At 42.7% G+C, this 12,214-nt stretch overlaps 1 protein-coding gene across 2 annotated transcripts in view; it reads right to left on the minus strand.

The window, feature by feature from the left end:
• Positions 1-6,998, minus strand: part of EDAR (ectodysplasin A receptor) — a 23,123-nt gene extending 16,125 nt beyond the window's left edge. Inside the window, exons 1-3 of one of the 2 annotated variants that reach the window (XM_009878062.1) lie at positions 6,936-6,998; positions 6,047-6,169; positions 4,746-4,927 (exon numbers count right to left, since the gene is read on the minus strand). In XM_009878062.1, coding sequence (XP_009876364.1) covers positions 4,746-4,927; positions 6,047-6,169; positions 6,936-6,986 — 356 coding nt within the window. In that variant the 5' untranslated portion in view covers positions 6,987-6,998. The remainder of the gene's footprint in view (positions 1-4,745; positions 4,928-6,046; positions 6,170-6,935) is intronic. The other variant, XM_009878063.1, reaches the window with a different exon arrangement.
• Between the last annotated feature and the right edge of the window lie 5,216 nt (positions 6,999-12,214).

Consider the following 12,214-nt stretch of genomic DNA (forward strand, 5'->3'; position numbering starts at 1 on the left):
TTATACTGAGATAAAATCATTTAAAACAAGCTTTATTAAGCAATTTGATGCAAAGATTATACTTTTTTTTTTCAAACTGCCTGAATAGAGATAGTGTTCCTCTTCTTCCTTTCCTCCTAAAAGGCAATTAATCAACTAACAAGGCTACATGACAAGAGGTAGTATCATTGCCTAAAACAACATTATTCTCCCTGCTGAGCCCAGGCTACAGTTTACAGCATGCTCTGAATACAATTTTTCAAAATAAGAAAATGCTATTTTTTTGAAGCAGTAATCTTTCAGGAAAGACCACCGGTTGGATATGGTTGGCTAATTTTCTTCCTAAACACCATTAGAACAACATTCTTAACCTTAAAACCAAATTCGAGCCAAATCAGAATAAAAAAAAAAATACAGGAAATCACCACCCTTACAGGAAAACCCATATTAGGTTTTACAGGTTCAGGGGTTTTGGGTTGTTTAGGTGTTTTTTTGGTTTTTTTTACTTCCTTGCCGTATATTTTATAAGTTAGTCCTTGATGGTGTAATCACAGAGTGAAGGAAATCTCATCATGATTTGAACTTCTGGGCTGCTAATGAAGTTAGTGTTGAAATAAGGTAATTGCTTATACAAGAATTGGATCCACGGGCAACCTAATGAGTAAATTACATCAAAATCATACATAGTTGATGTTATGGATATGTCTTTACAAATGACTTGTAAATCACTACAAATTTTAATAAAGAAATTAATAAATTCATAATCCATTCTATGCAGACATACTTAACATAATAAACACTTTACACAATGGGAAATCTGTTTTCTGCTCTTACGCACCTGTCTGTGCATGTGCAGTATGTTTTTTCTGGAAAAATGTGTGCATTGTTAGGAAATTACTGCTGAAAACGTGCATCAAAATCAGTCAGTCATTAATGAATGATCCAGCCTACACATAAGCAATATATGTCGAGGAGATGGAATACGCAGAGGTGTAAAGAAGGGATGGAGGCTGGAGGTACCCCAGGGAGTGGGTAAATTGAACATGGTTCATCCTTTTGTTTTTACTGGTTTTAAAAGATTCACCCTCACTCTTCCCCCCAAACGTCTCTTGTGCCCCATCTGACGCTCTACCCTTGCCTCAGGGGCAAAACCTTAACTTTCATATGGGGGCCTGTGCAATTCTAGATTGTGAAGCAGTTAATAAATAAGCAGGAAACGACTGCCAAACCATGAAAAAAGAAAAGCGTCAGGCCAAAGACACATATAAATCTATAAAGAAAAATACGGGACAGTTAGGAACCACAGTCTAACAGCCACAGTGGTTTAGGAAAGATAAACAACCCTTCTGACAGTTAATTAAATAAAGCTGGTGGAATATTTCTTGGGTTTTGCCACACTGCACAATGGTGGGGGACGTGTAAAGAAAACTGAAGAGGATGCTCATGACAAGCAACTGCTTGCCCACATGAGTAGAAAGCTCTGCAGCTGTAGACATTAATGATTTATCCCTAAGGAAGTACTGACAAGAGATTTGTGTTTCTGGCTACTTTGCAATGTACCAAATATTAAAGGCAATACAGGAAATAACTGACCCCTTTATATCACTAACTACAGAGACATGTTTCAGTACTGAAATAATGAATTTTCATGGTGTTACACTTCCACTACAAGACTCATTCTCTCTCTTTCCTTACTTCATACCAGGCTCAGATATTGAAAGTGTTACAATCAAAATACAAGAGTAAAGGCTAGATTGAAAAACAGATTGAAGTGTTCTCCTGATTAACACTGTGTGATTTGTCTCGGGCTAACCTTGGTGGTGTCATGTCACACTCAGGGACTGGGCCCCAGGTTTAGGTCTATCCCCCTACAGGGAACAGAGCACATGGGACCAGGGGGAGCCTGTCCCCAGCGGGGGCCAGTTTGCAGAGAGATACCAGGGAGGTGATGAGCACATAGTTGGAAACATCCGCTGACTTATCCAGGACTGCAGGGAGGGACTTTATTTCATTAGAAATTCACCAGCTAAACCTTTTTATTTGGAAAACAGAGGAAAGGGCTCATTCCTTCTCTTAAAACATCGCAGAGAAGATAACTAAATCTGGTTTTACTGTAACTGTGGACAAACTCGTGAAAAGGGGAAGCATCATCAGACGACATTCTAAAAGCAAATGATCTCTTTGCATTTCCATCTTTTGAAGAGATCAGGGACTTACTCCAAGCTGAAAACTGGTGCTGGGACAGCATGAAGAATATGTGTTGTATACAGCTGGCCTGTGGGTTTCCACTTACGGCTGCTACTGAAGACGGACAACCAGGCTAGAGGGACCTTTGCTCTGACCTGCTGTGGCTGCTCCTAGTTGGTTATGATCTCAGTCACACTCCAGGAACACCTAATGGATCATCCCATTGAGGGAAATAGTTCGAGTTGCATCTAATTTCCACGATTTTGACCTGTCCTATTTATCATGATGGAAGAGCTCTAGAGCTGGAGCAGAGGATGAAACCTGCAGTGTTCCAGGAGGTTGGGTCTAGATACCTCTAGAGTTCACTTGCAGCTGAACTTTGAGGATCACAGCTTCAGAGCCAAGCCTTTAAAATACTCCCTGGTCACAGTCTTGCATCCTTCTTGTGAATGTGACAAATAACATTATTCCTGTTTCATATGGAGGGGAACATGAACACTGAGAAGCAGCACATGATTGATGCTCTTGTACCTAAGGTCTCCTTCTTCCCTAAAACTGATGATCAGTAATAATGAGAAAAATAGAAGGAAAAACGTGTAACTATCCAGCACCTATTCCAAGGCAAATGATAGAGGAAATCACTTGTAGCCACTGGGAAAAGACAGCCAGTTCAGTGGTGTTTCATCTAAAAACTTTGAGTCAGAATGTGCCACATGCTCTTCTGAGCTCTACTGAGCTGGTAAAACACTAGCAAAGGGATGAGAAGCCCCTAAATATAGATCACAGCGCGCAGGCTGTTACCTCGGGAAGGTCTGCAGCGTGTCATGGAAACACAGTGATCTGAAAATGGAAACCTTATTTTTTCCCTCTCATTGATTGAGGGTCTCTTTAAGGTTTACTGCCAAGCAAGGGAGCACTCTGCCAGCTGCCACTCACCCAGGTGTCTGGCTGTCCCTGTGTCACCGCGGGCAATGAGGAAGGGCGGACAGTCGGTCGACACTGCTCACCAGCCCTCTGCTCTGACACTGAGGCTCTTCATTTCCCCCACCATAACACAGAAGCAACCTCTGAGGTCTCTGAGCCAGCTTCACAGCTTATTTTAGCCCATATTTAATTTACCTGAGATTTTAACCTCTTCAAATTCAGAGTAAGAGGGCTTTTCTCCTGAACTGCCGGCTTTGCCAAGCTATCCCAGGACCCAAGAATCACGTGGAGAGGCACACAGCCAGATTCCGGCAGGCCAGCTTCTGCTACAGGTTACACCTGTGCAAACACAGTGTTTTGAGGTTACTCCCCAAGCACCAGCTGTGCAAGCTGATTATTTTCAGCCAGCACTCTGCTCCCACCTGGGTGACCTCATTAGTCCTGACCAAAATTGCAAAACAGCAACTGCAGCCACTGTTTAACTTTTTTCGCCTGATGATGTATGAGGGGAAGTTAAGAGGGAGTTCTTTTCAAATCACATCGTCAGTCTGCTTGACTGGCAGCCAGACAAGTCCTTCTTTTTATTTGTAAACTGTGAAAATTTCACACAGACTCACTGATAGAATAAACCTGGAAACTTTTTAACAGGGTTTCCTGCATAGTGTAGGTTTACAGCCTCTGCAAACTGCACAAAAGCCAAATGTCAGTAGGAATTACCCTCTAAACCAAAGAGGCACACTGCAGAAACTGAAAACGTATGTAAGGTGAGGTTGCATGTTACAGTATTTACTCAACCTACCCAAAAAATGTTGAGAAAGCAAATGTATGCTTGGGTTTGCAGACTTTCAAAGGTCATACAGTCAAGAACATATTGCTAATGTACTCAAGGTAGCAATTGCTTTCTTACCAATACTATCAGAATTATACTGACTGTAAGAGACCACTAAAAAGACGGACTTAATAAACAGCATGCATTTTAAGCCTCATCAGCCAGCTCTGGAACTTGTTTTGACTCTGAACAACAGCACAAACACCATATTAGCAGTTCTTTGGCCCCATTTCTGTTAGCTAGAAAGGACCCTGAGAGTCCAAAATACCTTAGTGAATCTCACCTAACAGCTGTGTTAGCTAATGCTGTCAACTACAGACAAATTTGCCAGCTGGTCATATCTGGAGAGAAGACATTTTATGTTCCTAAATGTGACGTAGTACCAGCACGAACCCTACAGGGTATCCAAGGTATCTTCATGGAGCTTGTTGATAGGACACAGAACTTCTAAGGTGGCCCTCTGATGCCACGGCTGGAGGCCAAGCTGGATTTCTGAGAGCAGCTAAAATGGCACTGTGCACCTGTGCTTGGGTACATGAGCTGTTCCCTTTCCACTTTCTAGTAAGAGAAGTTCCATTTTTTCTATTTGTTCCCAACAGTCGTTCAGTGGCATTTCAATAAGATTAACAGCATCTTTTGATTTACTAAATTCACTGATGCTTTTGAGACATTTAAATATATTGTTTTAGCAGAGACCGAAAAGCATAAAGCAACAGTATTGTATCTGCAGTCAGCTAGGACAGGAAGAGAGGCTGTAGGAGATTTTGACATTCAGGGTATTTTACAGTGTCTTGGGTAGAACAAAGATCCACAGTTAAGTCCTTACCCTGGGAGACAAGGACCACACTCTGCATCATTCTCCTGATCACCAGGTGTCATGACCGTGGCTCGAAAAAACCCCTCGCAGTCTTTGTGCCGCCTGCATATCTGGTAACCTCCTCTGGAAAACTTCTCCGAAGGGCAGGGGACGCAGCCATAGTCCTCGTCTTTGGTGCCATATCCACAAGTCTGCAACGACACAAAGTCACTGAAAAACAGGCTCGTGCGGCACACTGGCTTCTAGCAAAAGGGGACTTTCATAGCCTGGCCTGTTGGCTCTGTAGCACAACGCCATGCCAAAGGAACGAATTCTGGTGTTTGGTCCCCTAGTGTCTGTCCTAAAAAGGCCATGGAGGGATATAAGGATGCAGTGCGCTGTGAACTGGAGAGAGAAAAGGGGAATGGCAGCAACATACACCTTGAAAGTGGTCCCTCGTATCTATTTATATCATATTCCTGCAAGTCATGGAAGTGATTTTCAGCTGCTGCTCAGATAGAAAGTGAACCGAAAACTGAAGAGTAGAAAAGAAGATTACAGGGGAAACATGGGTACCGCAGGCGTATCAGTGATCTTGCCTTCATGCTCAGAGAGGCCAGAGGGAACATCACAGAAGGCAATGTTTGGATGAGATTTCGTAACCTCTGAACTCACATGTCCCAGCTGAACATTACGTTTAGATTAAATAAAACTAAAACCAACTGGTTATTATTCAAACATACTTGTTCAGGACTACCAACTGTGTGAAATTCTTGCAATAGGATGTTTATCCCATTAAAACCAAACAGGATTTCAGTAATTTATTTTTTAATAAGCAACAATTATCTGCTGTAAATCAGATGGTTACTCAGGAACTGTACTTTAAAATGTTGCAGAAGCATCCAAGTTCCTCTAGTGCCAAAATATCTTAGCGGGAGAGCAAAATTAAATTCTCGGTGTGGGGGGCCAGTGAGCACACCAGATTAACCAATTTATCACAACATGATAGAATGGCAGTGTCGGCTTTAACATAGCTGTTGAGATGAGAACTCCTCGGAAGCATTTGTGTGTGAAACTTTTACCTTGCCACTTTTACAGTACGACTTTTAGCAAGCTGCTCCCAGGATGGGGTACGCCAGCATGCACACGCGTGGCCTCACTCGCACGACACACTTGCAAGGCACAAGTGCTCCCGCTTAAGCACCTCTGTCCTTGACCATTTTCTCTCCTATCCATGTATTACCACCACGTAACAAAGCATTTGTTGAGGTTTTTTTTGGCATTTGGTGCTTGATACCTGTCCCCGTACCAGCAGAAGAAACTGAAATTACCATGTAAGGCTCTTCACCCGGCTCGCACTTGGGGCAGTCATGGCACATGCCAGTGGTCTGGTTGTAGTATTCGTTCTCACCGCAGTTGGAGTATTCGGCGCTGGCAGAGTACACTAAGGAGGCCTGTCAAGAGAGCATCCCAGAGCACCATCAATTCCACCATCTTCGTCCCCCAAGCCTCTCCCCCTTCCCACGCTCAACTGCTGTGGCTCAGAAGGCAGCAGGGCCGGCATTTCAGCTTGAAACACCCCTAAAGCTCAGAAACAAAAGTGATGCCACTACATGGGATGGAGGGAGACACAGTTTTCAGCAACCTGGTCCTTCTAAGAATTTCTCAGAGCACTGGTGTTTGTGTGCATTGGCACACTCCTCAAAATACTGAAGGCCTGACCTGTTAATTCTCACGCTCTGCTGAGCCTGAGTTTGCATCCTCACCCCTCCCAGACCCTTCATAAATGTGACTGCAAGGGACAATTATAACAACCTGAGATAAGGCACTGCCTCAGGCCTCAACCGTGATAGGGCTATGCTTCATGTCACACCAGGGGGCTACAAGAAAGCTGGTGAGGGGCTTTTTAGGATGTTGGGTAGTGATAGGACTAGAGGGAACGGATTGAAGCTAGAGATGGATCAGTTCAGATTGGGGGTTAGGAAGAAGCTCTTCCCCATGAGAGTGGTGAGACACTGGCACATGTTGCCCAGAGAGGCGGGGGAAGCCTCATCCCTGGAAGTTTTTAAGGCCAGGCTGGATGAGGATCGATGGGGCTCTGAGCAGCCTGATCTAGTGGGAGGTGTCCCTGCCCATGGCAGGGGAGGTTGGAACTAGATGATCTTTAAGTCCCTTCCAATCCTGACAATTCTATGATTCTATGGTTCTATAAATACCTACCACCAGGAAAGGGAACACGTGAGTCCACTTGCGTTCACCCAGGTGAGCCATGCTTTCTTGATATTTTACCTGAAAAGATAGAATTGGTGTTTTTTTATGAGCACAAGTAAACATTTGTGCGTGTCGCCAAAATAAGAACAGAAGGGCCCATAAGCAGAAGAAAGATTACACGGGAGCAATGCCTGGAGACCTAAACGAAGAGAGGGGCAGATGTGCAACTGTGCCCAACACACCACCGCACACATGCTACGCACCCTTACTTGCACATTTCCTTCCTCTCTTTGAAAGGACGGGTGGCATGATGGAGCCTGGTCGTGCAACATCTATAAAAAGCTGTGAGTGATGAGAAACCAGGTCTGAGCCCCAGCACTTCCTGGCTTGCTGAGAAATCCTCCCTCAGGGAGGAACCAAGGGCTAAATGAACTTGACCGCTAAATGAAAGAGGGCTGGGGATCTGTAGCCTGGCTTGTGTCCACACCGCTTAGCGCTTGACCCTGCTTAGATCAGATTTGTCTAGGAAAGATCTAGATGGAGCAGCCAACAGCAGAGCCAGGGAGTGAACTGCCAGCAAGCAGCATGGGCAGGCGGCATGCCGGGGCTGCACCATCCTCACTGGCTCCTGTGGATCCACTGAAAAAGCTTCCTTCTGTAGGAAGCGTCGGCCGCTTTTTGTTCTTGATAAGCAAACTGCAGATTTAAGAACTTAAACTCAAGGAAGAAGCCAAATTTTATTTCTGAAGTGCTATTACAACGGTTGTGGAAAAGAAAGGCTGCAACCTCTGTAATAAACACACGTGCTAATTTATTTTGTTTCTTCAAATGAATAATTTTGAATAAAAGTTGATGTTACATATTCTTGTACTAGATTTCTTTTTAAGGGGAAAAAAAGAGACAGGAAAAGGAGGTACAAACTGTTTCGTTAGCATGATACAACTTATTTAATGGTATTGTTACAGCACATAATATGCCCCAGGGATTTTACAGCCTCATATCGCAAATGTTTGAGACACAGTTGCAGCACTTTGGTTTTAGCAAATGTAAATTACTCTTTAAATTTTCCAGGTCTCAGACACTGCAAGGTTTAGTCTCCCAGAAGAGTACAATTAGTGCTTTGTGCCACATTCGAGCACACAACCTACATGAGAGCAGCGCTATAGTATTTGAGATAGCTGCTAACATTTACATTTTTAAACACTAAGTAGATTAAGCAAAGACTATATCACTCCATCATCAAGTTGTGAACCTGCTTTATACATTCCTTCCAGCAACTGGGCTAGCTGAGACAGGTAACTGGGTGGGTGGACAACCTGAATTATGAGTATAGTCACTTCTGCAGGAAATTGCACTTTGAAACCTAGAAACAAAAGAGAATCAGAGATAAATTGTCTAAATCTGAGGGTAAGAGATGGAAAATAGTCATGCAGTTGTATAAACTGTCAAATGTGTAAGTTGGACAAAGGCTTTGGCTATGACAGTGCAGTTGCTTGGAAAAGTTCCAAGGATATAGTCTTAACATATGTCTGTTAAACTGAACCCTAATTATAAAAGAGCTTGTTAGACTTTAAATATGAATATTATTAAAGCTGTGTCCCCACTGATACTGCAAAATGATTGTATTTATTATAAATTGGATCTGAGGCTGCTCAGGACTAAAAATTTCACTAGTAAAGCTTAAATCTGTGACTTTACAGTAAGAATATACTTTACAGTAAAAACATGCTTCAGTTGCTTTTGAGCCATCCAGATGTTTGCTGTTTGAGGTACTTGTATGCAACCATAGCCAGATTTGAAAAATGGAAATGAAGAAGCGTAGCCCATTAATGTATAAAACAATCTTCTCCATCCATTTGACATTTATTTACCTAAGATGTTGAATGTGTCAAGTTCAACATATATACATATGTAAAATGTTTTTCTGTCTCAATATAAAAATGCATGTGGGGGTATATTTGGTCTGTAAACATACATATTTTTCCCTGCGTTCCATCATTATATGCAGCAATATGTCAAACATATGGGAAATACTTTTTAAACTAGAAAAAGTAATTTCAAAGTGGCCAGACTAGAACTCCAGGGGAGATTTTTTCCCCAAATTAGAATACCAAAAAGTTAAATTTAATTATTCATCCCCCTAGTGAAGTATATTGCCATAAACCTGCAGTGTTATTTTCTGCTAGTTTTTTTTACTTTCCCTCCTTCAGCTTACTTTAATTTTGTAATGCAGAGGTTGGGGGAGGCAGATGCAAGAGGCTTCTGGCAGTAGGGCCATAGGTAGCTGCTCCTCAGCTGGGGTGATACCTCAAGGTATCTGCCAAGATATGCCAGACTGCTCTTAGGCTTGCTCTCAGATTTCAGGCATGTTAATTTCTACCTGCAGTGTATTATCTGTTGCACATTAATCCCATCCACAAAACACGGGATCTTCTAGCGCTAAGATTGCTTTTGTCTGTAGCTGACACCTGTGAAGACATGCAAAGCTTTGACAATCAGCCAACTTCTGCCAAGAAGCAGGAGAAAGAATGACCAGTTATCATGGCCCCCAATTATTAAAAGCAATTAGTTCTTAATGAATTAATGGATGTTACACCTTTCCTTCATGTTCTGCCATGCTTTGACTGCAGCGAATTACTCTCTCCTGTGGGACATGAAGAAACAGCAAGGGGCAAGGAGCTGGGGGTGTATTTTTACTGGGACCACACGATCGCTCCTACGCAATCTGGGATCTCCAGCAGCTCGCCTGCTAAGGCCTTTGCAGATCCCAGTTCGTGGTTTTGTTTAGGCCATGTGAGTGTATTCGGAGAGGAGGTACTAAACACAGACCAGTGCCTTGGCGGATCAGGTGTCCAACACACAGCAAGCCTCACCACGACTGGAGGGGATTGCTAATTACAGCCATATTTGCCTTTTGGGGCATATTTGTAAATAGCAGTTAAGAATATACGCATAACCTGACAGGAAAAGGAAGGCTATTTTCCCAGTGGCAACCAAAGCAAGAAATGCTATGGACTCCTTGTCTCAGCTTCTCTTCTGTAGATTATGAGGTACAAATTTGCCCTGGGGGAAAAGGAAAAGAGATACCCAGAACCCTATTACTCAAATATTTCTCCTCTCCGACAAGAGTACTTCTATACAGTCTTCACAGTTTCTTACCAAGAACTAGCAAATAAATAAATCGCCAGGCAGAAAATGCTTAGTTCATGGTGTCCAATGAAAAAAAAGCATCATTCACAATAGTGAGCCTTTGAATTTGAAAAAGTTTACTTACATGATAAGGTAGTACTGCCACGATATTTACAGTATCCATGAGCAAACAGAGTAAATATAGGAAATGTGCCAACAATCAGATTATCACACCTGATGGTCTAAGCCAAAGCTCACATCTCTTGATGGACAGCCTTAGCTGTCATTTTAATTCTGCAGCTTCAGTAATTAATGAAGTGCAAAAAATAATTTCCTATCACAGACTTTTTGTTCTGTAAAAACATGGTTGAAAAAAAAGAGGAAAAAACCCGCATGGATTGAAGTACAACTCTACAGTGTTGTAGAGAGGTGAGGTTTTTTCAGTGTCTTTGAATTTCTTTCGTTTCATCACTAACTGTAGCTATACTTCAAGGACACAACACTTGACTTTGTGAGATGGAAAGGCACAACTGCTGTCTCAGACAACTTCACCATTTTAATATTTCCATATGCATTTCTCTTCTGGGGTTTACTAAGAAACAGTTTGGTTAGCAGGTCTGTGGTTATGCATCTAATTCCCAAGCAGCTGGCAAATGGGTACCGATCATGAATCTACATCCAAAATCTCTACTACTAACAACAGCAGAACACAACACAAACTCTTTTATATTAATGGTTGGACTTGATGACTTTAAAGGTCTTTTCCAGCCAAAATGATTCTATGATTCTATATAAATAAATGTGGGCAGATTGTATGTATTTAATAGGTGCCACCAACAAACCCAGTACCTGTCCCAAACTCCTAGGTTTTATGAGAGGACCCTCGCTAACCACCTTTTGTGCAGATTATCACAGTTTTTTTGCCTGGGCTCAGCAGATAATCTCTGTACGCTCATGATGCTGCTAAATCCTTCTTAAGCAAGATAAGCATACATTGGTCACTGCTGGGCCTCACAGGTTTCAGAGTTCCGAAGCAGAGTTCAGTCCAGCTCTGACCTAATGGAAGAGCACTGTGGAGTTCTTCTTTCAGGAGAAAAAAGGATTCCCTGAGACTGTCCCTGAATGACAATGATGGCAGCGCAGGCTCAGGGAGAGAATAAATTTAGAGAACTACAAGCAAATGGAAACATACAGATGATGAAGATTATTTTGTAGCCTTGGTTACAGTTTGCATTGTTGTGAAAAAATATTGCACAGAACAATACTACATTTCTAGGACAATGCAAACTACACTGTTTCCCCCATCTGTTTTTTATCACTTTGACCTTGCAAGTACACCTTAAAAAATTACCTCAGATAGAGATGTAAAAAGCATTAAAATGATACAACTCTCTTCTTTTACCTGAAACATCAAAAGGAAGCGAGAACAGCTCAAGCTACACATAAAACTTTAATTGCCTCTGTGATCTGGCAACTCTGTCAGAAAAATAATTCATTGCTCAGGCACAGAACAAGTTTTCTTTTGCCATTGGGAGCTGCATTGACAAGAGGGCACATAGAAGATTCTTTAATTTGTTAATGGGGGCACCATATACCGAGGACATGGAGACAATCAAGCCTAATGAAGAACTATCTGTCTCTTAAAGACTTGCTTATTTGGAAACTACATCTGGAAGCCTGTATTCGAATCTGCCTTCCCACCGTACATAAATACATGTTGGCTCTCATGTCGACAGTCCATCAGTCTTCTGAAAAAGTTTTCAGGAAAAGAAATGAAGAAAGAGGCTGCAATGCAGGAAAAAAGCAAAAGCAAGAAAAGAAGGAAAGGTTCTTCTCAACACACTTTGCACAGCTGGCATGCATTTCTGTGCAAAAGGGGGAACTAACGAGGCAAGGGGGGGATGAGGGGGCCTTGGTGTCCCCTACCTTGCTCCAGGGCACCCACAGCAGCTGCCCCCATCCCTCCCTTCCCCTTTGGCACTGGCATGGTCCCTATTCAGCCTCCCTCAAGGGTGATGCTGGTCTTATCTGCCAGTAGATAAAAACCACACAAACCTGCTGGGCCAGGGCTGCTGGAGGAGCATGGTGGTCTCCAACCCCACCCCAGAGTCCTCCCAGGGCTCATGGCTTGCAGGCAAACCTCCCCTCACTCCGCCCCC

Source organism: Apaloderma vittatum, unplaced genomic scaffold (genome assembly GCF_000703405.1).
Source record: "Apaloderma vittatum isolate BGI_N311 unplaced genomic scaffold, ASM70340v1 scaffold7931, whole genome shotgun sequence".
Taxonomy (NCBI): domain Eukaryota; kingdom Metazoa; phylum Chordata; class Aves; order Trogoniformes; family Trogonidae; genus Apaloderma; species Apaloderma vittatum.